General features: G+C 39.7%; 1 protein-coding gene across 1 annotated transcript in view; it reads left to right on the top strand.

The window, feature by feature from the left end:
* The window catches only part of LOC121955007 (ankyrin-3-like), a 167860-nt gene that overhangs the window by 85379 nt on the left and 56602 nt on the right, over nucleotides 1–25879 (top strand). Inside the window, exons 2-16 of the mRNA XM_042502782.1 lie at nucleotides 3034–3135; nucleotides 3782–3880; nucleotides 5931–6029; nucleotides 6748–6846; nucleotides 9377–9562; nucleotides 13064–13162; nucleotides 15086–15184; nucleotides 15685–15783; nucleotides 16389–16586; nucleotides 17411–17509; nucleotides 18518–18616; nucleotides 18724–18822; nucleotides 18920–19117; nucleotides 22068–22166; nucleotides 24308–24406. Of these exons, the coding sequence (XP_042358716.1) occupies nucleotides 3034–3135; nucleotides 3782–3880; nucleotides 5931–6029; nucleotides 6748–6846; nucleotides 9377–9562; nucleotides 13064–13162; nucleotides 15086–15184; nucleotides 15685–15783; nucleotides 16389–16586; nucleotides 17411–17509; nucleotides 18518–18616; nucleotides 18724–18822; nucleotides 18920–19117; nucleotides 22068–22166; nucleotides 24308–24406 (1773 nt within the window). The remainder of the gene's footprint in view (nucleotides 1–3033; nucleotides 3136–3781; nucleotides 3881–5930; nucleotides 6030–6747; nucleotides 6847–9376; nucleotides 9563–13063; nucleotides 13163–15085; nucleotides 15185–15684; nucleotides 15784–16388; nucleotides 16587–17410; nucleotides 17510–18517; nucleotides 18617–18723; nucleotides 18823–18919; nucleotides 19118–22067; nucleotides 22167–24307; nucleotides 24407–25879) is intronic.

Genomic DNA, 25879 nt, shown 5'->3' with positions numbered 1-25879 from the left:
ATAGTGCACTTTTATAAACAACATGTTGGCACAAGTGTTCTACCAGAGAGGTTAAAAAAAACATTAAGACAAAATAAAACTTGCTGACTCTTATCAGTGCATTTAAAACCTTTGTTAGAGTAAATAAAGTTATCATATGATTGGACTTGTTAAATAGATCTTTATTTAATGATGTAAAAAAAAAAAGGGGGGGGCATACCTAATATTTTAGGCAAAAATGAGTTATATATATCAAATTAAAGCTCTTCTACAGCCAAAAGGGTGCTTGTCAATCAACAATCCAGAGTATCAAAAACCAAAAGAACATTAAACACAAACAAAAGAACAAAAGACAGATAAAAGAACAAAAGAAAGTGGAACACACTCAACTATTTGAGGCCACAAAGAGTGTAAGTGCACTCATTTACTTACAAAAAATCTTTCAGTAAATATCGATATAGTGTTTATAAGCATACTGCCATCCATGTGTTTATGATTTTTTGGTATTTAAGATTATAAACAATAAATGTCGCAGAGACAAAGTGTGGTCTTTTTTTCAGTTTTGGCTGTCCTTTAAAGTTGGTCAAATGTCACTCACACCACTTTTTTCTTTGCTGTCTTTTGAAACTTTTTAAAAGAAAACTTAGTTTTAGTAAAATAGAAGAAGATTAAGAAGATTAAGTAGTAGTAGTAGTAGGAGGAGGAGTATTTATTTCTGTCTTTATTAACATATAAAAGAAAATAGAATGCACATAAAAAGAGATAAATACAAAGGAAAAACGGTTTGTAAAAATACATTGACCAAAAAGAGCTTAAGCTTACTGTACCTATCCTTTTTACGTATCATATTCTATTCAACGACCCTTTCACTACTCAGTTGAGGAGATTCAAAAACAAAGCGATACAAAAACAAAGTTCCAAAACAAGTCATACACAATAATGATCATACTACAGTTTTATATACTTTATTTTTACACAAAGACAAAAAAAAAACAAAAAACTATCAAATATATAGTTTAAAGAAATGTTATGAAGTTTCTCTTAAGGGAATGACCACCATGATCTTTATATATTCCCTTCTTAGCACCATTTCTTATCACAGAGAAATGTCATTCCTGTAGGGCACTGATTTTAGTCACTATGAGTCATGTGATACCATGAAGACGTAACATAAATGTATCGTAGAATAAGTTCAGCGAGTTTACTTCAGTGTCAGTGTTGAGGTGAGATGCTGAGATGGCAGAGCGCTGGTGGAGTGTCTGCTGGCTCGGTTTAGACTGGACTGGAGCCAGAGTGTTTCGAACAGGTCATCATGAAGGACGCTGTTTCTTGGTGTCCATGACTTAAGAGTAGTGGAATATAGTTGTTCTTGTTACCTCTGTTATGTTGCATTGTGATGTAGAATTAACTCACATTTAGATGATGAATTGAATTGTTTGTTTGCTTTTCATCGCTTTGGAAAGTGTTGGTCTTTTCTTGTCTTTGACATCCAGAATAACATAAAGAAAACACTATATACAGAGATAGATATAGATATAGGTATAGATACAGATAAAGATCCCGATGGTTCAGGCTGTGAGCAAGTGACACATTGTGTTGCATCATGACTTTTCTCAAGGCCATGAGAACAGAAACATCATTAGTGGTTCAGTGCTATCAAACGGTTGTCTGGGGGTTGGGGGATGGAAATTGGAAGAAGGCATTTGTAGATGTGAGCTGATATGAGCTTTAATGGTTTCTTGTAATCAGGAAATGACTTTGTTTCCAGTTAACACGGTTTCATCTGCCGTTGTTTTGTTTGTGCAAATATACAAATACTTTCCTCTCACAGTTTTAAACAGCCTTATCAGCGGAACAATCTGATACTGGATGTCTTGTTCACTCACTTTTTGGCTTTGGGTCAGATCCTCTCTGTGTTTGTCAGGGTTATTTTTGGCAGAGGGGGAGGCGGAGAGTACAATGTTGGATAACCGCTCATACCGTTTGGCCCTGCTGAGTTTATCCTAAGTGTCTCTGGACGCAGGGCTAAATTTAGCAGGTCTGGGCTTTTGATAATTCAGGGGGAATTCGGTTTTTGAGCCTCTATTACGAAGCAGCGTATCACAGCTTCTCTCCCTCGTGCACTCCACTGCTGAGTTTTACAAAACGCTCTTTGCGAGGCGAAGGAGGGAGACAAAATGTGCAGAGTTTGCTGGGTGTCATTTTATGTCAAACCAAATGTCCTAGGAGCCAACATGAACACTGAAAAGAATCACAACCCCCCTCTCTTCTTCTCTCTGTTTCTCCATCTCTTTGTCTACTCTCATCCTTCTTTCGATCTCTCCCCCTCCCTCTCTCCTCCTCCTCTCTCTCATACACACCACATTTGTTATGGGGGCAAAAACATGCTTGCCTCATCATTTTATTTTGGTGTGCATAGCCCTATTTCTGTAGTGAAATAAAGGACAGCCAAGCAGAATAGAGTATGCTCTGCTTCTTGTAGCACAGCGACTACACTCACAACTGCTTTACTGGTGGATTCAGAGGACATCTATGTGGATGAGAGGAGGTCTCTGTGGAGGAGAGGAGGTCTCTGTGGCAGCTGTAAGGACCACCCGGTCACTGAACTTCCTACGTTTGGGAATCAGAGACTTTTGGATTTAACAAAGCTGAAATAACAGTCGGATGGGATCCAAAGGATGACGGCGGATGACGTGAATTGTTAGAATGTGGCTCCGCTGCCGTTCTCATGGATTTACTTTTTCTTTTTTTTTCTTTTTTTTAGATGTTTTAGTGTCTTAAATTTGAGACACCAGTGGACTTATTGATTTTAATGGCACAATGGACCTTCTGTGTGTGTGGATATTGGCTTTATTCTTTCCCCTGTTGTGATGTTTCATGGATATGTGAGAAATTATGACAGAGTTCTACCTGGTACAGTAAAATTTTGGCATTCGTGTGTGCTTTTATTCTCTTGTGCAATTAATTGTAACAGTTTGATGCAGATAAGCATGTGTTCAGAGTCTGACTTAACGTACTCATGTCCTCTTTCTTCTCTCTCTTCTTCCTCTCCAGTCTGACAGCAATGCCAGTTACCTGCGAGCTGCCCGGGCAGGGAACCTTGAAAAGGTCCTTGACTACCTCAAGTCTGGGGTTGAGATCAACATTTGCAATCAGGTATGTTTTCTGGGACTTTTATCAAGACACTAAAATGTTCTTGAGAGTGTCTTTCCTCCTAGGAGTTAAAGATATTTTTCTCTACACACACAGACACTCTGCTGCATCAGCTAAATTTCAAATGCAGGGCTCCAGGGCTCAACTGAACAAGCAGGATCATCCTCTAGATGACATATTTCATGATTGTAACCCATCTTTTAACCCTCTGAACCTTGAGCAAATTGTTTTGATATCTTTTGAACAAAAAAAAGTCATTAAGCAACTTGGCTAGAAATTGCAAGAATTTAGTCAAAAAATATTTTTTTCAGAAACTTGGGAAAAAAACTACATCTATAATTATCATTTTATTTCTATTTTATTTTTTATTATTCTTGAAATATTTTACTGCATTAATATAATTTTAAAGCACTTTTTCCAGGTCATTCCTTTTTTTCCTCATTTTCGGGGGAATTTTTTTGTACTTTTTACTAAATTCTTGACATTTTTTAGGTAAGTTGCTCATTGCCATCTTGCACATTTTATTTTATTTTTTTAAACAAGCCAATTTGCCCAGATTTCAGAGAGATAAGCACAATTTAACATTATCCTACAGTATACTCTTGTGCATGAACTACACCAACTCCACTAAATTCCATTTCTCTCTCAGAATGGTCTGAACGCTCTCCATCTAGCCTCCAAAGAGGGGCATGTAGAGGTTGTTGCTGAGCTGCTGAAGCTCGAAGCCGCTGTGGATGCAGCCACAAAGGTAAGACCCGCCCCAATACCTATCAGCTGATGTTACGCAGGACTATATTTGGATCCAGCACAAAACATGGCTGCACTTTAAGGTTTAACAGCATGCAGCTATGGTGCAACTACTGTAAGTGTGCAGCGTTTCATTTAGGGTTTAATATTGGATTAATATTTGATGATCCCTGTGGGAAATGCTGCTGGAAATAAGTGAGAGAATTAAGCGAGAAATAATAAAACATATGTAGCAAAAGGAGTTCAGTAAAATTTGAAGTGTGCATCACTTGGAAGTATATATGTAAAAGAACAAGGTAGCAGCAGATGTGTTATATTTTTTGTAGTACTCTACTACATCAGGGGAGAGTCTCCTCCTTTGAAGCATCTTTACTCTGATGCTGAAAACAGTTGAGAGGGGGAGCCACTGAAAACATTCAGATTCGAGCCCACGAGGCTTTCACTCCCATTTAGTCGTCTGGTTCAGCCTCTCTGCCACAGGCCACACGCCTAGTGCTGACACAAACAGAGTACACAATGAAATATTCAAGATCAAGGAGAAAATCTCCCCAATTAAAGCCTCTCTCTATTGTGACCCGAGGATGCTGAGGGATTAGTGTGAGATCTTGGGAATCCACTGCTTGCCCCCTAACGCCTATCAGTGTCTATTTTGTGCAGCTGATGGAGGCAATCAGGGAGGCAGTGTCATCCAGGATACCAAGATTTAGTAACGCAGAGTGTTTTATTTAGACTGTGTGGGTGTTCAATGCTAAAGTTAATTGTATATCTGCTCCTCTAATGTTGTGCTGCTCTTGTTGAGGGAGATTTAAACAAGAGGCCTTGTTCTCGGTTCATTAGGCCCAAAGACGCTCTAAAACAAATGATACCGTCTGTGATGCTTACAATGTTGAGACTGTCAGAGAGATGTTGATTTAAGTTGCATGCAACTTCTCGGGCTGTAGTTTGTGGTGTTTTACTGGATTGCATTATATTTGTGCAGCTTGCGATGTTCAGCTTGAAACAGGGGGGAGTTTTTTTCACACTATTTTTTTAGGCTGTAGAGGCATTCATGCCAATTTGCTAGAAGTTATTTTTAATTCACAACGAATTGCCAGATACATTTGAGGGAAACATAACTGCTGCCGAGAAAATGTTTAGTGGCGATGTTTTCCCAGTGAATTGTGCTGTGTTTTTTTTTTTTTACCACACAGTTAATAAAGAGGTGTATCCTCATACAATAGTATTTATGATATCTTACAGATTAGTGCCCCAAACAATGTAAGCTTCACATAGGTAGTATTCTGTTTGTGTATTTTGAATAGCCATTGCATTATATTGCACTGTGCTGTTTATGATGACATTATGTCCACTCTGTAGAGGCATTTGCATTTCTCTAAGCATATTTGTTTTTTCACAGAAAATACAGCACAGTTAAGCTGCTGTGGGAACATACCAATATCCTGTAAAAATATGTGTGGCTGGTGACACGTAAGTGTCTATAATAAAGTATAGTCAGTGAGAAAGCCCATTAACCATAATGAAGTGACTTTGTAAAGCTCACAAGCTCTTGTCTTCAGCTACATTATAAACCAAACTGTGTTTTCTGTCTCTATTAATCTGCCTTGTGCCACAGTAGATATCCGATTTCCTTGCTACAGTGTGCAGTGCATGTGACAAACTCAAGATTGTGCAATAGCACTTGTCGCATATAACAGAGCTCAGTATCACGCGGCCAGGAGAAATGCTGGGGGTCAACTCTCCCTTTACAAGGACCTGCACCGGTTTATAAAACACCTCCTGTAGTTTTATTTATGGCGATGGCTCAGCAAGAGCTCATTTATGAGTAGGCTTCGGAAGTGACACATTGTTGGCAGTGCAGGCAGGGGGATGCCAGAGCTGGAATGCAAGCGGCGGCACAAAAGTGTGGTTGGCGTGAGGGGATTCACTGGTGAACATGGATACTGACATGGATATATACAGGCTATAGTGACTCACATACACACAAGCAAGTATGATGGGACAGGTGTGGCAGAGCTTAACACACATTCCTGTGGTTTTTCCATGTAATCCAGAAAGGAAACACTGCTCTGCACATAGCCTCGCTGGCCGGCCAAACGGAAGTGGTCAAAGAGCTGGTCACAAATGGAGCCAATGTCAACGCACAATCTCAGGTGGGATATGCTCAACATGCACACACACGGTCACACACACAACGTCAAAATGACACTAAGGTCCTGCTGGTCTACATTTAGGACCTGAAACAACGTAAGTGTAATGACAGTGCAGTGACGCACACACACTTGTTTGGACGATACTGTATCATGTGATCACGGGCAGTGAGGGGAATCACTCAGTGGAAATATCCTTATTGACACAGTCTGGCATGACGCCAACTAGGCCTCCTCGTCTTCAGGAAACTGATGTCCTTGCATTTTACATTTAATTCTGTAAGATCAAGGTGAGAAGACAGATTTCAAGCAGCTGCTTTCTCTCTTTTCATATAGGACCTTGAAAGAGCCACTAGAGATGTGACAGCAGCACAAAAGGCTCACAGACTTACATGAACATTTTGTTTCGTCAATGAGATCTTTTTCTCTGGATATCTCTCATTCTCAAGACTGGCAATCACATTTGTATCATTTGACAGTTGAAGTGTCATCATTTAAAACATAATGGTACATTCCACATTACATTCAGTGTGTTTTTATGATGCACTTTATATGCAAAGTAGAGGAAAAAGCCTGCAGTGCTCCGATAATAGAAAAACTTGCCCCAAAGCCACTTTTAAAAAAGCTGACTACAAAGAAATATGTATTTATTTGCAGCATAAGTTGCTGCTAAGTTCAAACTTAACCATTTTGTAAATGTGCATGTGTGTTTTTTGTGCAGAATGGCTTCACTCCTCTGTACATGGCCGCCCAGGAGAATCACCTGGAGGTGGTGCGGTTCCTTCTGGAGCACAGCGCCAGCCAGAGTATGGCCACTGAGGTACTGTACATGTCTGTGTGTGTGTTTGTTATTGTGTGTGTATGTGTGCCAGTCCTCTCTACTGTCATACCGTTACAGTATGTTTCCATGCATTTTCCTCGGGACTCCCTAAAAACACGGGGATTCACCCCGAGGGGTGGGGTTTTGCAGGATGTAGCAGTGCATAGTTCGGCAAGTGCTGCCGTCTGAGCCAGCCTGTGCTTTGAATGCATGTTTATATTTTTGTGCACCTTTGTAAGAATGCAGAACAAAAATCCTTAATAATTTTGGTTTGATGAAAATGAGTGGCAAAGTATGGGTAAGATTTATTTCTAAAGCTTGTCAAATTGGACAAACTAGACTGAGTAATATGCACTACAAGCATGAAGCCATAGATGTTGTCCTATAACTGATATTTGTGGTCTCACAATTATATAAACTTTGTACGTGGAAACTGATTGTCTGCCTCATATTGCCATCAGGATACAACTTTATGAGAATACATACTGGCCATCTGAGTAGATTTTTGTTATTGGACATGATTTTTTCCATCTAAATGTCAATATATGTAAGCACTATTTAGTTGCACATATTTTTCACTTTGTCATTATGATGGTCAACTTGAAAACTGATCAGCATTCAGGTAAAATTTATTTGAAAATCTTCAAGGAAATCTAATTGTGGTTGCAGCTTGCCAGCGGTACAGGGAGCAAAAATCTAAGTGCATCTTTATGACTTGATAAGCACATAAAAGTAAAAAATAATTTTCATTGGAAGTCACAGTTAGGCATGACGTCTCCTGTAGGTTTAATCTTGGGGTTAAGGTAATTATTAAGCTAATAAACAACTTTTTAGGTTATGGTTTAGCTAGCTAATTCAGCAACTGATGAGATGACCCAGTGCGAGTAGATAAGGATGCACATCAGGCAAAACACTCTGTGGAACAAAGGACGTAACCACCCCCGGGTGAAACCCCGTGTTTTTAGGGAGTCCCCATTTTCCTTGGTCATGTGTGGTCTTTACATCTGTTGTACTAACCACCTTCATCTCCTCTCCTCCTCTGTTCCCTCCCCTCCCTCCTTTTATCATCCCAACCCCTTTCTCTCTGCATCCTCCTGCATCTCCTCCTATTTCTTCGTCGCCCTCTCCTCCCTCCACTCTCCTGTCTTTTTCTCGTCTTTTCTGTCTCACATTCTCTCTGTCTACCTCTCTGTCGTTCCACCATCCTCCTCTGCCTGCCCCGTCTCCTCTTCCCCTCCTCCTTCCCTCCTTGTCTCCTCATGAGGGACTAGGCAGAGCTTCATTGATTGGTAGTGTATGGTGGTGGAGGCAGAGTGACCTTGAATGGGTCACAGATGAGGTCCGCTCCGCTCGCTGCCTCTCCTCCACGGCTGCGGCTGCTGTTACTGCTCTGATTTACGTTGTTCAGCTTGTGGAACCCATGCACACACATATCACACACACAAGCACATACACATGCACAGAGAGAGATAATAGCTGATGGGGCTGATGGAATACCCAAACGCGTCCACAGTCCACCGGTTTACATCTATCGGCTACATGGTTGAACACTGGTTGTCCTACAGGACATGCACAAAGAGTATGTTTGCACACATGTACACACACAGATTTTCACACAGGTATATAAATGCAGGCACATATGCACATACAGAAATACTCACACGCACTGAAATATACAGTATGCAGAAACGCACTGCTGTGGCAAGGAGCTGAATAATTCATCATAAGGGCAATGTGTGTAGGAGATAGACGTGAGCCTTTTCCACCCCATCGTTTCATTATATAACTTACATTAGTGTCCTGCATGATGAGGAGGCTTGAGAATGTACCGAAATCTCTGCAACTGTTTGACACACAGGCTATTTAGTTCAGATTTAATATCCTAAATGCTCCGAGCAGGTCTAAAGGTTGAGGAGTTTTTAAGTTTCCAGATGATTGTTTTTCTTCAGCGTTCCCAAAGAACCATGTGAAACTGGAACAAGATACTTGATTGTGGCAACGTAAAAATAAAAAAGTAGCCTCCAGTTATAATCATATGGTAATAAAAATTATTTGTTAGCATTTTGACTTGATGGAGAAATATGAAACATATTACTGTTACTCATACTCATATTTCCAATCAATTTCACTTTTTTAATGACTATCTCGATATTTATGTATATCTGAATAAAGTTTATCTAGTTCTGATTGAGACTCCCATTAAGGCACTTTAAAAAAGATTTGTCTTTCAATCAAATCAGTCAATCAAAAGCCTGAATTCACTGGACCATTAACAACCTTCATTATACCCTTTGTAAAACTTCTATAGGACTCAGGGGTCTTGCATTGCTTTCCTCTCTGCCTGCAGCAAAATGATAACTCAGCAAAATATAATATTGGACCAGCATCTGTCCATGACCTCATGCTCCTAACCTGCTCATATCATCCATCCAGTCACACCAACCATCTCACATCAGCTCCGTCACCAGTAATGCATCACAGCGCCCCTCCAGCCCCACTGACTCCTCTCTCTCCCCCCCCTCGTGTGCAGGATGGCTTCACTCCTCTGGCGGTGGCCCTCCAGCAGGGCCATGACCAGGTGGTCTCCCTGCTGCTGGAAAACGATACAAAGGGCAAGGTACGCCTACCTGCCCTGCACATCGCTGCCCGCAAGGACGACACCAAGGCCGCGGCCCTGCTCCTGCAGAACGACCACAACGCGGACGTCGAGTCCAAGGTGAGTGATGATGCAGCCAGTCTCGGGGGGGTGGATCAATTAGTGGCTTTGTTTTTAAATTTTTTTGATTCTTTGATTAATTGTTTCTTTAAATATTGAAGTCTTTGGTTTTCTTTGTCAGTTTTTTTCTAGCCTCCTTTTTCTTCTTCTTTCTCAATTGAATTTGCTTTTGATGTTCTTTTTGGCAGAAAGGGGAAAGGAGCAGGAATACTTTTTTTGCTGTTTTTATGAAAGTTTTTTTTTAACATTGTTGATCAAGTTAACAGCTGCTTTGTACTTGTATGAAAATTTTTTTATGATCATGCTAGTTTCAGAATATTTTTCTTAAACTTAAATCTTAGGCCATGTGTCCACCAAAGCATGTTTTTCCCCGCTGACAAATTCAAGGAACTCCTCAGAAAATGTACAGTTGAGAGCGTTTTGGAGGTAAAATGTTCTTTGGTTTGGGTGACACTTTGGTTGCATCCAGTTGCATAAATGTCAGTGCAAGATAGAAAACTTACTCTAGATGAAGTTTAGGCTGAAACACAAAGGTGAGAGCCAATCTTTGTGGGTTCATGAGATGCAACATATATTAATTTGTCTATATATATGTATAGTATCTTAAAATATTTCTCCTCCAATGTTGTTTTTGTTCAGCACTTGTAGATGTGAAATGTGATGGTTGGTTTTTGTGGTGTTTGTCTCTCCTCCAGTGTGACTGGCAATCATAATGATGACTGGGTAAAAAGTGAGTGATGAATGCAGTGATTTATCCAAAGTTCAACATTTTTCTACTCTCAGCACACACAAAAAACCAAATGCAAAACAGTCACTGCGGAATAGATGTTCAGCACCATCATGCTGCTTGCGTTTGTAGCATAGCATATATACAGGATGCTTCCATTGCAAAGAATTTAAAAAATATGCCGCCCTCAGAGAACCATGCTTTGGTGGACACAGCCCTGTAACAAAGCTGACTTTGTGTCAAGAGCTTTTTTGCCGTAAACTATTTTGTACTGAGCTCCTTCTCCTCTCTCTGCTCCTCCACTTCATGTCAGTGGAGGCCGTTTTCTGTTTTTTTGCTCGCTAACTGCCCATTCTCTCCTCTCTTGGCTGACTCTGTAGATGATGGTGAATAGAACAACAGAGGTACACCTCTACTCTGTACATTAGTCTCTCCATCGCAGCTCATAAAAACTCTGAAAAACCAAACAAACACTTCAGTGCCCCTGACTTGATGCAGTAGTGTTTCTGCAGCCCGTTGTCCCCTCCCCTTTCCCATTTTAACTCATCTTCCTTTCCATCTATTCATCCATGTAGTGGATAAATTTTATGATAGAGAAAGTTAGAATAATAGCGCATGTTTCATTAATACTTATTTAGTACATCCTGAGGCTAGAGGCTCGGGTATCAAGCTGACTCTAATGGTTTCATGGTGTCCAAAGCTCAAGCTTCGGCTGTTATTTTTTGGCATAATCATTGTGACTGTTTACAAAATGTTGTTCTAATGTGTCCTGACACAGTCCTTCCATGAAACTGATTAACATGATAACCAGTGTTAGCATGAAAAGTGGTTATCATTCATTGAAAAGCAGCGGTTTGTCCATAACCTGCATGGCAACCAAATCTCCATTCAGCTGTACAGGAACCCAGCCTTCTAGCAATAGACAGTCTAATTAGTTTACTACCCTATACTGACTTTAGTATTCCTAATACTCAACCCTTGCACCTAAAGCATTTTGCATGGGACCAAAGCAACAAGCTACTTCAACACTGCTTCTATGGTAACAAGGGCCCCTCTCGTCACACCAAAGTCAGGTGGCCACCTCCTGTGTGTACCTGTTTTGGTTGGCATTGTTTCTGGCTTTGGCAGGCTGGCCACTTATCTGGTGTGATTCATCCAAAAATGGCTTTTGTTGATCCGCGGCCCCTGCATCGTGGTAAACAGATTTACATGATGGAAGATGGAAGAAAGTTTTTGCATATTTTTGTCCACAGATTGACCACCAAAAGGCAGATTCTATTTTACCTTTATTTTACCTTGTTTGTAGTGCTATTTATCAGTCTAGATTGTTTTAGTGTAATTTGCTGAGTGATGAAAATGCCGTCTGTAGATGTGTGTGCCTCCTCTCGAATACAATGAAACTCGATGGCGCTCAGCTTGTGATGCTTTAAGCTTATCTCAACAGAGATGCCTCTTTATAGAAATCATGATGTGGCTACTCAAGATAATCCAAAGACTTTGTGGTGAGAACTTTCATGAAAGAATAAATTTCTTTCTATCGTTCTACCGAACCACACTCACCAACTATATTACCACACAGAAGGAACATGTATTTACTGATGGACGAGAGTGACAGCAGGAAATGTAAATGATAAATGGCATTCTCCTCAACTGAGCTGTAACGTTAGCCAGCTCAGTGGTGCTCACTGAGCTAGCGGCACATGCATAGTACCTTCTGCGCGGCGTACCTTCTCTCGGCGGCTGTAGTTTGGTAGACAGAAAATAGTTCCAACATAAAACTGCTCACATTGAGGTCTGTGGATTATCTTGAATAACCAGGTCAGGATTTCTGGAAAAATACATTGCTGTTGAGTTTTTCAAATATATATTTTTGGCACTTTGAGCACCACAAGCTGAGTGCTATCTAATTCCCAGACATCTCTATGGCTGATATCTCCAATACTCTGCAACTCACATCAAAATAATCTAGACAAATAGAACTACAAGTAAGAGGAGAAATACCCATTTTTGATTTTGGGTTGACCTGTCACTTTAAGTGTAAAATATCTTTTGAGAAGATTCATAGTTGTTGTGTTTTAGATTGGGATTTTTGAGACGCCAAAGCGGCTTCACATGTGTGGGACACCTGTTTTCTACTGGATTATTGGTTATTTGAAATTGGGATTCCAATGATTAGATTGCTTAATGTCAGATTCATTTAGTCATTGGGCAGATTGTTTCCAGTGTCCTTCTGTTGCTTTGGCAGCTGTTGCTCTCTAAGCCAGGGGTTTTGCCAGGAAATTACTTTAATTTAATGTCAACAAATAGACATTAGGTCCATTTGCAGGATTCGTTTTTATACACCAGAAGTATCAAGGTGTTGTAAGTGAAACAAGATAGTTTACAGGTAAATAACATCTGTCAAAGTGGAGTATATATTTGCACTTTTATAGTTTACTTTGCACAGTGTGATGATTTGTATTTCAGTATCATAAAAGCACATAGAAGCCCACATGGTATACTGACTCTAAAATTCCTCCGTCAGCATACCATTGGCCCCATGTTTGATGCTTCAATAAAGGGACTTTCTCTGCCACTGTGAAGAAAGTCAGGTGTTTAACAGTGTAAAATAGAGTGTGTCCTCGTCTGTACATCCACCATAGGCTGTGTAGACTGCTACAAACTTCAAGGTCTGCACTGGATTGCACCCATGGTGTGTTTTATATTTTGTAATGTAATGTGTGTGTGCTTGTCTGTTTGCATGTATGTGTTGTGCGGCTTTCTCCAATCCTCAGAGTGGTTTCACACCCCTTCACATCGCGGCTCACTATGGCAACATTAACGTGGCCACGCTGCTGCTGAACAGAGGAGCTGCTGTGGACTTCATGGCTCGGGTGAGTGTATACCGCCCTCTGCTGTCTTGGAGGGGTATTACCAACTTTGAGGTAAACAGGAGTGTATACTGTACGTATTCAGTGTAATGCTGCATATGCTGAATAATGATACCACACAACTTTGAAACAGTGGTTTGGTTTTGGTTATTGAGCAGTCCCTGAATCTCCAGAGGTTTATTGGCCTGTTGCAGCACTTTTTTTTTTTTTTTAGATATTGATCATTCACTTTCTTTGCTGAAATCTATAAAAAAGGCATCTTTGTTAAATACAGGGGGAGATTTAAAGACATTGCACCTTAAGATAGAGACCTCCTGGATTTTTAAATTGGGCGATTTAACTCTGAAAAGGATGAGGAAGTAGATTATATTTGGATTCTGGATTCTGGAGGCCTAGGAAAGTTTGTCAAATGATTGATGTGTTAAATCAACTTCAGACTGTCTTTGAAAATAGTTCAGGATATTCAGACATATTAGGGTATTGAATAAATTTGAGTAGAGCTGAACTTAATGTCATCTTTTTACATTTGTAGCTTCTATGGAGGTTTTTAAATGAAGCTTTAAATGTCTGTCGTCATATTTTATGATGGTGCCCAATCACCCTGAAAAAATATTTTAAAAATCCTCCAACAAAAACATCAGTTTCAAAAACAATAATTATTTGGACCAAATAAGTCTTTTTCAGTAAATCAACTTTTTTTTCTAGATGAATCTAGATTACTTTTTTGTGTGTGGCAAGCCGGAGAGCAAACATTTTTTTGAGCACAATGAAAAAGTTGTTTTTAAAAAGCTAAACACCAACAATCCTGCTCAGCCACCACTCTGATCCTACAAATAGTATATTACTAATAATATAAGTGTAACATAAACTTTATCTACAACTGTGTAGAAATATTGGGTTTAAACAGAATGAATAAACATGCAAAAAAAATAGATAGAGGCTGTGCAGAATTTTAAAAAAAGGTTGTGCAGAATGGTTAAAAGAATGAACGTGATGAATGAAGCTTTGAGGCTTCAAAATGTTCGATGCAGCTCTAATTTGAGTACAATAAAAAATGTCGAAGGAGTACAGAATTTGCTGCTTTGCTTTTTTAAAAAATGAGATCATGGTACACTGTTTTGTATGGTTTTGTATATCAATTATGTATGGTGATCTGCAGGTCACATTATTGATCAGTGGGCAGTTGATAACTGTGAGACAGACCCCTGAAGAAGGCAAGCGGCTGTAGACACTCAAAGCAGAATGTACTGGAGGGTATTTGTGAGACGTGTTTTGATTTTGATTACTGTTACACACTGTAAACAATGCCAAATAGCAAGGGGCGTCATTATCGTTTACTTAAAGTGAGCATTGAGAAACAAATGTCCCTACTGTCCTTTAAATAAAACACAACACAGTATAATTGTGTCATTTAACTATGTGCCTCTTAGTGTTCATAATAGGTGCATCACTTTACAAGGCTGCACTCTTATTTAAAGAAATGCTATTGCTATTTATTTACTGTGATATTTACATTAGTGTGGGTGACATCAGAAATGTGTTTGTTTCCACATTAGAAATTAGCTAACCAGAGTTAACGCTGGCCCGTAATTATATCTGCTAGTGTGTGAGGGAGTGTTGGTGTTTGTGCTGCTTTTTGACACTGATTGCTGGTTAGGTCCAGAGTCATGCTGCAGCAGTGGAGATACCCTGGATTAAACAACAGAGCTACAACAAGACTATGTGCCCTTAACAAGGAGAGTGCAGGGTTCCTGTTAAAACTAGAAATAAAAGCATTACAATCTGTTCTCAGACTGCAAGCTTACATGTTAAATGTCTAATGGATTTATTCAGTTTAATTGTATAGTTTTTAAAATGCAAAATGTTAGATACCATTGCATCTAATTTGACAGCTGGGTCTTAACAAGTTTTCTCTTTTTTGTTTAGAATGACATCACACCGCTTCACGTGGCTTCAAAAAGGGGTAACAGCAACATGGTCAAGCTGTTGCTGGACAGAGGGTCCAAAATTGATGCAAAGACCAAGGTGAGACTGTGGATACAATTCTTCTAACAAAAATGCAAGACATTCACAAACACATGAGGCTGAATTATATGGTCTGTTAGAGCCCGATAACATGTGAAAGTAATGTGCCCATTCACCAGTATGCATGAAGTTGGTGTCTGCTGCTGTTTTTATGCAGTGTGAAGTTTATCTGTTGATATCTCCAATTTTTTTTTTTTTTAGTTAGACAGACTTAATTTATAGTTACTTTGACACTATTAACCCTTGTAGTTTGTTCATTTTCTTGTCGCCTTTTACTAAATACCTTTTTCAGCTATTTTTTCAAAAGATATCAAAAAGTTTCAAAGGGTTTATTTCCAATATGGAACAAGTTATCAAGCAAAATACCATATTAATGTGTATTCTTTATGCATTTTGCTTGAACTACTTAATCATATGCAGTTTTAAACATTTGTAGAAAGTACAGGGTTGAGTTTTTTTTCTGTTCTATTAACACATTTGCTGTCTTCCGTCTTTTTCAGGATGGTCTGACGCCTCTTCACTGTGGAGCGAGGAGCGGACACGAGCAGGTGGTAGAAATCCTACTCGACCGAGGAGCTCCTATCCTGTCCAAGACCAAGGTAGCTACTGGGACGATCAATTCAGGAAATGCTGCTTTGCTCAGAATAGGAAAGGAAAGGGCACAAACACATGTTGTCTTTTTTCACTGGTTGTTGTAAAACAGAATAGATCACATTTCACTTAAAACAGGGCACACATCGCTAATAACTTTGTAATACAGATGTTTGTATGAACTAGCTTTCCTAAGCACACACATTTTTGACATTAACCAATCAGATAGCAGCTCTGTTGTTGTTGCTGTAGTGCTGTCGCATTGTCTCCATAACGTCTGTGCGACCTCTCCAGAACAGCCTGTCTCCGCTGCGTAGCCCTTCAGTTTGACCGCGCAGGACGACCAGTGTAACAAAATAGACATTGTTGTAATGACCTCGTTATAACAATGCTTCTGTAACCTTCTCAACAACTTCCTTCACAGTCTGTCTGTGCAGCGCATGGCCACGCCCTAACTCCCTGTGTCTGTCTGTCCATCTGTCTATGTCTCCGTCTGCGTGTGTGTTTGTCTCTCTCTCTCTCTCTTTGTCTCGCTCCCTGTCTGCCTCTCTCTTTCTCCTCTGTCTCTCTCTGTCTCTCTGTCTTTCCCTCTCTCCCCCCTCCCCAACTATAGAACGGGCTGTCGCCGCTCCACATGGCCACTCAGGGGGACCACCTGAACTGTGTCCAGCTCCTGCTCCAGCATGACGTGCCGGTGGACGACGTCACCAATGACTACCTGACGGCTTTGCACGTTGCTGCACACTGTGGTCACTACAAGGTGGCAAAGCTCATTGTGGACAAGAAGGCAAATCCGAACGCCAAGGCTCTGGTAGGGATAAAGGAGTGCACTTTGCCTGAGAGTGAAAAGTGCCATGGTCATATTATACGAAAGTGTCCAGTTAATATCACATGTTTTTATTTGGCTTTTATTTGGCTTTATTTCAATCGGGAAAGACTCATTAAATGAAGAGAATATTTTTTATAAGTGCACGTATGTCTGAGAAATGTGAATGGTCTCTTGGTGATTTGACTGTCATATATTTGAGGGTGAAGCCAAAGTATAATAGGGAACCCCCCTGGAGTCTATAAACTGGTGGTGGTTCTGATGATATAAAGAGGATACTGAGGATCTGGGTCTGAGCTGGCTTTTGATGGGCTCGTCCTGAGCTCTGGATATGATGACTAGAGGTGAACAGGGGAGGAGGGCGTCATGATTATGCCTAAAAAGACAGCTGGCAGCAGCAGAGTGGAGACATATTTAAAGTTTGACAGTTGACAGTTTACCTTGTTCTCCTGAAAGTGACGTAAAATTGATACATGAGGCAGAAGAGAAGAAAAACATTGAATGTGAATGATGATTTCTGATTTCTAGTTTTGAAGCTGACACGGACAGATAGCAAAGGCAAAATTCTTAAGCACTTTCTAAGGATCAGGATGTGAGAAGTACAAGATATGAGAGAGAGCAAAGGTCTCTTCGTCACCCTTGTGGTTTGAAAAATTTTCTGTACCACCCTTTAACTTCCTGGCAGATCACTTGCTTCCCCTTTTCAGCCAAATAAAAGCAGTTACTGATGTTTTGTGACTGTGGAGAGCCCTCACGGCGAAGATACTTCACCCTGAGATTTTCTTTTCTCTCTTTCTATCTGTGTGCAGAACGGTTTCACTCCACTTCATATTGCCTGCAAGAAGAACAGAGCCAAAGTGATGGAGCTGTTGCTAAAACACGGAGCGTCTATCCAGGCTGTCACTGAGGTACTGAGCGCTTCGTTCTGCTTGACTCTACCTTTTAGCACTTGGCAACAGAAGAGGTTTCTTTGAACTGCACCCACTTTTAACTATTCTGAGCTTTACCATTTTATATAGCATTTGTCTTTGTTTGGACTTAAAAGGCTAGTTCAGATTATTTGAAGTGGGCTTACATGAGGTACTTATCAAAGGTCAGTGTAGTACAATACAGGGCGGTTAGTGAGCCTCGAGTTGGAGAAGCAGCCAGGAACAAAACATATTTTAGCCACCTAAAAAAAGAAATTAGTTTACATGTATGCTACATCACAAGTGGCTAATTACTTAGTTTGTTAGTTGCTACATGAAGCAGGTTAGGACGTCATTATTGCTTCAGTGGTACACACTGGGACAGTCTGACGTTCACTCGCTCGCTCATTCACATCACATATGGTTAGGAAGAGCTGTTAACCCTTTGAATCCTGAGCAAATTTGCTTGATTTCTTCAGAGACATGGCAAGAAGGCCATTAATAACAAAAGAAGAAATAACAAAATAAGCAAGAACATTGTAAAAAGAAAAAAGAGAACAAAAAAGGAAAGTTACCTGGAAAAATTAAAAAAAAAAAAACAACAATAAAATGACCTGGAAAAGTGCTTTAAAAATTATAATACTTTTGTAGCATAATTTCGAACATGTAACTATGATAATTACTCATTTCTTGTAATTTATGGAACATTTCTTATCTAGTTCTAGTTGATTGTTTTTTTGTTTTGGAGGCTAAAATATGTTCTGCTGCTGCTCTCAACTACAGCAGTACATTGCTCAGTGTCCATAGCAGTACTCCTGTCTGTCTCTCCAAACTGGGAGTGTGCTGACAGCCAGCTAATACACTGATTATGAATAAGTGCCTCAGACAACCAAACTTCACAAAAACTATGAACTATTCCTTTAATGTCACTTCTACATGAATTCAGAGTGAATTAACAGCTCTGCTAAGGTTTGATATTTAGTGTTTTATGGTAATGATCATTTACAGTCTGGCTTGACGCCAATCCATGTGGCAGCCTTCATGGGCCATGAGAACATTGTCCATGCACTGATTCACCACGGAGCATCACCCAACACGACCAACGTAGTGAGTGGAGGATTTGTGATGTCACATATTAGAAGTACACATTAAGAGTTCAAATCCAACATCTCTGCACATGAAGAGCTCTGACTGACTTTCTGTGTGTCTTCCAGCGAGGGGAGACATCTCTGCACATGGCAGCCAGGGCAGGCCAAGCAGACGTAGTCCGATACCTGCTCAAAAACGGGGCAAAGGTGGAGACAAAATCCAAGGTTAGAACACCGAGCCTCGTTATCAATCACTGTCGGGCAGAAAAAACAAAACAACGATAAAATACTGGGCCAGAAGTCACTTTCTCCTTCTCTGCAGGACGACCAGACAGCGTTGCACATCTCCAGTCGGCTGGGGAAAGTCGACATTGTCCAACAGCTGCTGCAATGCGGTGCCTCTGCCAACGCTGCCACCACCTCAGGCTACACTCCCCTTCACCTGGCTGCCCGCGAAGGACACCAAGATGTTGCTGCCATGCTGCTGGAGAACGGAGCCTCACTCTCCTCCTCAACTAAGGTGGGTATGATCATATTTCAGTGAATGACATTATGAGTTGAATGTCTCTGTTTCTTCCATGTACACACACATCTGAAGAAACAAGCATCACATGACAGACCATCTTTATTCAAGGTTCCTGCAGATTCTTAAAAAGTCTTAAAAAGTCCTAAAAGGCATTGAATATATAAATCCAAAAATAAGGCCTTAATTGATATAAAATGTCTTAAATCAATCTTTCAGTAGTCTTAAAAATGCTCACACTTAGGAGGTAGGATTTTATTAATTATTGTTTTTCTGACTTTGCATTGTAAAATCTCAAAATGGAAACTTTTTAAAAAATTACAATATTTTATCAATGCTTCTTGCATCAATGTCATGCTAGCTAGGTGTCACCCTAGAGGACATGGAAATGTATAAATTCATGAAAATTTGCATGTAACCAAGATTTTCCTTGTATGAAACCAGTTCAAGAAAATGCATATTTTATTCAAAAAGTTTTACAAATGCAGCACAATGGGAGTCAATGCAGTGTAATCCCACATACAAAGAGAGAAACAAATACGCCAATAAAACCCACCAAAAATGTGGCCAAAATGGTCCATAACTGTAATTGATGTCAGTTTTTTTAATCTTAAATTTTGGTTATTGTAAAATTGGTGTTAAATTTTATCCTAAATTGCTTTTAAAACTCTTAAAAAAGTCTAAAATCTAACTTGCCTAAGGCTGTAAGAACTCTGGTTATTAGATCGGTGCCTACATATCCACATATCTCCACTAGTGGGCACTAGTCTCCAACTGCGTCCTTGGTGCATGTCTCATGTTTGTTGCCTCTGAAATATTCTGTCATCACTAAAAAAGCTTTCATAATCTCCAGTTATAAGAATAATAATCTGCCTATAACCACCAGACAAGGCTCAAACATGTAAAGATCTGTCACATACACGGATTTCAAAATGTTCCCATTTAGGTCAGCGGTAGTCTAAGTGTTGGCCCAGTAATTTAAATCAATTATTTTTATCTCAAGAGGGCCGACCATGGACAGATGATGTCAGTTTTTGGTGACACCAGTTTCATGTACGACTAATTGCTCAGAGGAAGGTCAAACAGAGATTTAGAGTCGTCTTTATGGAATTGGTTTGTGCATGTGTGTGATTGTATGTTGCTGTCGGCTGCCTTTGAAGGTGACCTCCGTGTGTAGAACAGATTAATGAATGGTAAACCCCATGGCGCCAGCACCCTCTCTTAACAGTGCACACACAGAAACACACATAAGGGATCTTTTGGGACACCAAAAGTCAGCTGTTCAACGAATAATATCCCACCCAACCTGGGAACAGAGCATTTGTTGGATGGAAACCATGACCCATTTGTGATACTTATGCAACACATTTATCATTAAAGTGCCCATAATTTAAAACATTTAAAACATTTAAATCAAACCTCTCTGCTCTGCCTGCCTGTCTTTGTCTAACATGACAGTTTAAAACTGTGTGAACACCAGCCAATCGCACAAATGAGGTCATGTGTTTCAGAGCGTGGAATGGGAATCGGTGGGAGTCCCGCATTCTTCAGGAAAATATGACCTAATGTCTTTAAATATCTTCACAAACACACAGGAAGGAAGCAGAGATTAAGATGATCACATTATACAGCAGACATTTATAGATCTGTAATACAAAAGTAAATAACAGCCTTTGGCTCAGTTTCTCAGGGTATCAAATACAGTGATGTTATAACAAGCCATGCACATATAATGCCCATTTATAAGTTATTAGTTTTAATGTAAGTAAAGTGAATTCATAAAAATTCAGTTTTACTTAATTTAAAACTTTTTAATATTTTAAACATAGTCTAGAGAAGATATTTTAGTTTTACAGTTCCTTTGAATAATAATGTGTCTAATGTCATGTGTCTAATGTCAGCCAAAGAAAAAACTCATATGTAAAAAAAACAATCTACATAAACATTTTCATTGTAGGATGAAACAGTGTTTTGAATGAGCTAAATGAGCCTTGAATGGGTTGCTAAACATCAGATTTTTGTTTCACTCTGAGTAAAAACACACAGAAAGTCCATTTTTCAATTGTGCTACAACTGACATAATATGTGTTCAAATGCTTTAATTCTTAAAGGTCCAATGTGTAAGATTTAGACATTTAGCAATGAGGATTGCAGATTGCAACCAGGTCAAATTCTCACGGTTAGATTTCTTTTAGTGTTCATTGTAAAGGAGGTTTTTACTGTGAGTGTATTATTCACAGAGGTCTCTTCCTCTCAAAACAACCAGGGGATTTAAACTGATTAAAACACTGAGTAAAGGGGCGCCCAGGAGCTCACCTGGTAGAGTAGGCGCCTCATGTACAAAGGCTATATCCATGCTGCAGCAGCAGGTTTGATTCCAACCTGCGGCACTTTGCTGCATGTCATCCCCTCTGTCTCCCTCTTTCATGCTATTGCTGTCCTATCCAATAATGGCAAAAAAAGCCCAAATATAAAATCAAATAAAATAAGAGCTTGTAACTCACTGACCAATGCAAAAACTCTATGGCCCCACCGAGAACCAGTCTTTGGATTGTCTGCACCGGAAAACTGTAGAAACATGGCGATCTCCATGGATACACCCTATGTAGATATAGCGGCTCATTCCAAGGTAACGAAAACACAAAGATTATTTTTAGGTAAACTTAAGAAAACATGCTTATTTTATTATTTTTCATTTCTGCCAATATATCCCCCTAAATCATACAAACTGGATCTTAAATTAAGTAAAAATGGAAACTAAACTTAGTTATTCCTAACTTTGTGAGAAACTATGTTGTTATGACGAAAAGCTCGACCCCGGCCGGCAAGAGCCGAACTAAAACAACGTAAATATTCACATCCTGTTTAAACACCCGTCTCGACTCCATCCTCTCCATCTTTCCTCTGTCTTTCAGTTTGTTGATGCATTCTATTTTATGTCCAACAGAAAGGGTTCAGTCCCCTGCATGTGGCAGCAAAATACGGCAAGATGGAGGTGGCCAGTCTCCTTTTGCAGAAGAGAGCGGCGCCTGATGCTGCTGGAAAGGTGAGGTGTCTTTTAAAAAAAAAAAAAACAAGGAGAGGTCTGGTGCACAACACAGTTTAGAGAGTCAATCTTCGTCTTGACAACAACTTTTAAGGGTGTTTACAGATGTGTTGCTGCTGGAAAACATGAGCTGTCTGAGAGAGGAAGGGGGGGCTAGTTCAGAAATGACTCATATATCAGGCAGGAGATGACACTCCTACACAACGCAGGAAAAAAAGGCAACAGGAGAAACTCAAATTTCTGCATCATTGCTATAAGATCTGAGCCATAGTTTTCAAAAAATTACCAAGAAAACAGCCAATGGGATTACTAGAAGCTATATATAGAAGATAATCTGTTATAATAAAATAAAAAGCATCATGAAAGAAAGTTCTGTTGTGTTATCCTGAAGTTTTGTATTGTTTTTTACTTGTCTGGCCTCCAAATGTCCAAAATCAGGAAGTCATTCAGAACGTTTATCATCCTGCAAGTCTTTCTGTCGCCTGCCCTTTATCCAACCTGTCTCTCAGAGAGTAAACAGAACCCGTTTGGAGTTTTATTTTCCAAGCAGCAGCAGGACACGGGGGTGCTGTTTGAGGTTATGTGGAGGAGCGGCAGGTTAAGGACTGATCCCAGGACAGCACAGCCAACAGATGCTCGTCCTGTTGCGAAAACGTTCTGGGTAGATTTGCTTTTATTCCCCCGATGATGCACTCATTCCACCTCCACATGCACCCTTCATTTGTATACACACACATATTGACGCATTTACTTAGTACAGGCCGACTGGCACTGATTATAGTGTTAGCTGGTTGTGTGTGTGTCTGTGCCGCCATCTGAGAGCGTTTAACATAATGGCAGTCAGGTATGATAATGAAGCTTCCACATTGCTCGGTGGTGTCGTGCTAAAATTCGGTCCCATTGTAAAACTGAGTCTAAACACAAAGAAAAGTCAGACCTTTGTTGCAGTTTAACTACATCTTTAGAGGTGAGAGGAAAGTGGAAAACTTATTTGGTTTTCTTACATTTTGATCCAAAATGTGTGAGAAAAACCATTAAGTTCTCGTCTTTTTTCTCACCTCTAAAGATGAGAAGAGATTATAAGGTTCCATATTGCTCACTTCAAGTGTTTGTTAAATATGTGGGACATTCCAGTGAACACAAGTTGTGTATTGTTCATACAGAATACTTTTTTCACTACTTTTAGCTCAGAGAGCACAAGCAGAGTATTTCAGTGTCTTAAAACATGTCTGGAATGGATCTTTAAACCAAAACAATAACAATTGGGAGAGCACTCAGAGTGCAAAGACCTCCGCCAAGGTCAAATTCCCTATTTTGCAATGTTGATGAAAGTGAAACATCATTCATGTACCCGTCCTGTTATTCAGATGCACTCCAAGATTTCATTGGTTCTTCCATCCTAGCTTTTCTGTAATTCAGCTGACAAACACACAAAAAACAAAACGCCCTTGGCAAAAATAGCCACATGCTGCTGCTAACATTCTTATACTGCAACTCCTCCTTCCGCTGCTAAAATATGAATTGTAGCATGTTAGCTGTCCAGTGAAAATTGGCGATCTCCGGTTTTCTTCTTTGTTTCTGTTACAATTCTTCAACTTTTTTTCTGACTAAATGAAGAATTGAAAGGGAGCTCCATCGGTTATACACATTAAAGTTTGTTCATAGTTCTTGGGGATACAACTGTGGAGGAAAAAAGTTGTATATAGCCTTTTGTGACTCTAGAAGGAGCTGTGCACAGTCTGATAAACTGCCTCAAGTGATATCACTCACCAAAAAAAAGGTAATAGGAAAAGTATGAGTTTTTGATTTGGGGGTGAATTGAATTAGCTATTTTAAAAAAAACAACTGGAGCAAAGTTTACATTTTAGAGCTACATTTCATAGGCCAGCTATCTCCCCTAGCTTCTTTTTCTGGATTTCAGCATGAAGGTGATGCTCTAAACTGTTTCCACTAACGATCTTCCATCAGTTTAATGTCCATCTTCCTTCATGTCTTTACATTCTGTTGGTTCGGATCTTTCATTTTTCTTAGCGGCGTGTTCGTGCTTGTACGTGCTCATTGATCTTCTAACCTGGTGCTGTGTTGCATGCCTGTGTGTGTGTGGGCGTATGTGTGTGTGTGTGTGTGGGTGGGTGTTTTAGAGTGGGCTAACTCCCCTGCATGTAGCCGCTCACTATGATAATCAGAGAGTGGCACTGCTGCTGCTGGATCAGGGAGCTTCCCCACACGCTGCCGCCAAGGTATCCACACAAACTCACATAAACACACAATGAATCCACCTGGCCTGTGTCCTCATGTGCCATCTCAGACCATTAACAATGTTCTCTATGTAATGTATGAAGCTCTAATGCTCATTTTGTCCCATTTCATCTTGTAAAGTCTTTGATGTTGTGAGTAAATGTACAGCTTTTTCCTTGAGCTCAGCAAAGTCTTAACTCTTAGAAGCCTAAGCAAACTGGGTTGATTTAATTCAAAAACACTGGAGGAAAGTAATTCAAAATTAAAAAGAAGTGTCCCCAAAAAAGTAAAAAAAAAAAAAAAAAGTACAAGATAATAATCTGAAAATTAGTTATAAATGAATAAATAAACAAAATAAAAAATAAATAAAATTTTATAAAAGAAAGAAAATAAAAAGAAAGTTAAACACAACAACAACAATGCGTAATAATTATAATAACTCTTATGTAATTTTAAAGATGAAATTATGATAATTATACATATAGTTTTTCCCTAGTTTTTTCTTCTTCCCTTGACATTTTTTCCCTAGCTTTTTAAAATCATTTTCTAAATCCACTAAATTCTTGCAATTCATGGCCAAAATTTAGCTCACACTGTCAGTTGGCACAGGGCTCAATGGTTTACCGGTTGCTGTATTTTCACATTTCTCCGAAAAACTAAACTGGAGAGCACATGTGAATGGGCTGGTGATATGTTATACATGTCGTAAATTACTCCGGAGTCTGTCATTACTTCAAACCACCCACATTTGTGAGTCGGTTCCAGAGCTGTAAGTTTTGTGTGTTCCCAATAAAAAGCAGTTAGGTTACTGCTCTCGCTGAAATGTCTGACAGACAGAAACACACATGGTCACTGACAAATGGTCAAGTTGTGGTTAGTCTCCTGCTAGGCTTTGGTAGTCTGTCAAAACCGCAGAGCAAGTTTAAGCAGAATGGCAGAACTGCCAAACAAAACATGGCAGGAAATGCCAGTTTGGGGTTTTTTGGGGTTTTTTTTGGCTGGACTGTCAACTGACATTCAAGATTCTGAATGTCTCCTGCAAGAAGAGACAAAAGCTTGTAAAGCTAATTCATCCTTGCTCTCTGTTGTCTCTTTTTTTCACTGTCTCTCTCTCTCTCTCTCTCCCTTAATCTGTATCTGTCTCTATTTATTCCTGCCGCCCTCCTACACTCTTAGTCATTCCTCCCCTGCCTCCCTTTCTCTCAGTTTCTCCCTCTATAAATTGTGTGTCATTTGGCTGGGTGCTAAAGTTGGTGCGCTTAGTCTAATTTGAAGACTTTTTGGAAGAGGATCAATTTGTGTTAACTAGAGGAGCTGTCTAGAAGCATTATGAAACACACAAAAGTGAGCACTGTGATCACAGAGTTGTGGCGGTGAACATGGTGCTCGGGTCTTATCTCTATACTCAGACAGGTGGATCCGAAATGTGGACAGTTTTTAGTAATGTAACTTAAGTTATAGAGTTTCAGTTTTAG

This window comes from Plectropomus leopardus, chromosome 15 (assembly GCF_008729295.1).
Source record: "Plectropomus leopardus isolate mb chromosome 15, YSFRI_Pleo_2.0, whole genome shotgun sequence".
Classification (NCBI taxonomy): domain Eukaryota; kingdom Metazoa; phylum Chordata; class Actinopteri; order Perciformes; family Serranidae; genus Plectropomus; species Plectropomus leopardus.
The sequence above is the reverse complement of the archived record's forward strand: the minus strand, read 5'-3'. Positions and strand labels throughout refer to the sequence as shown.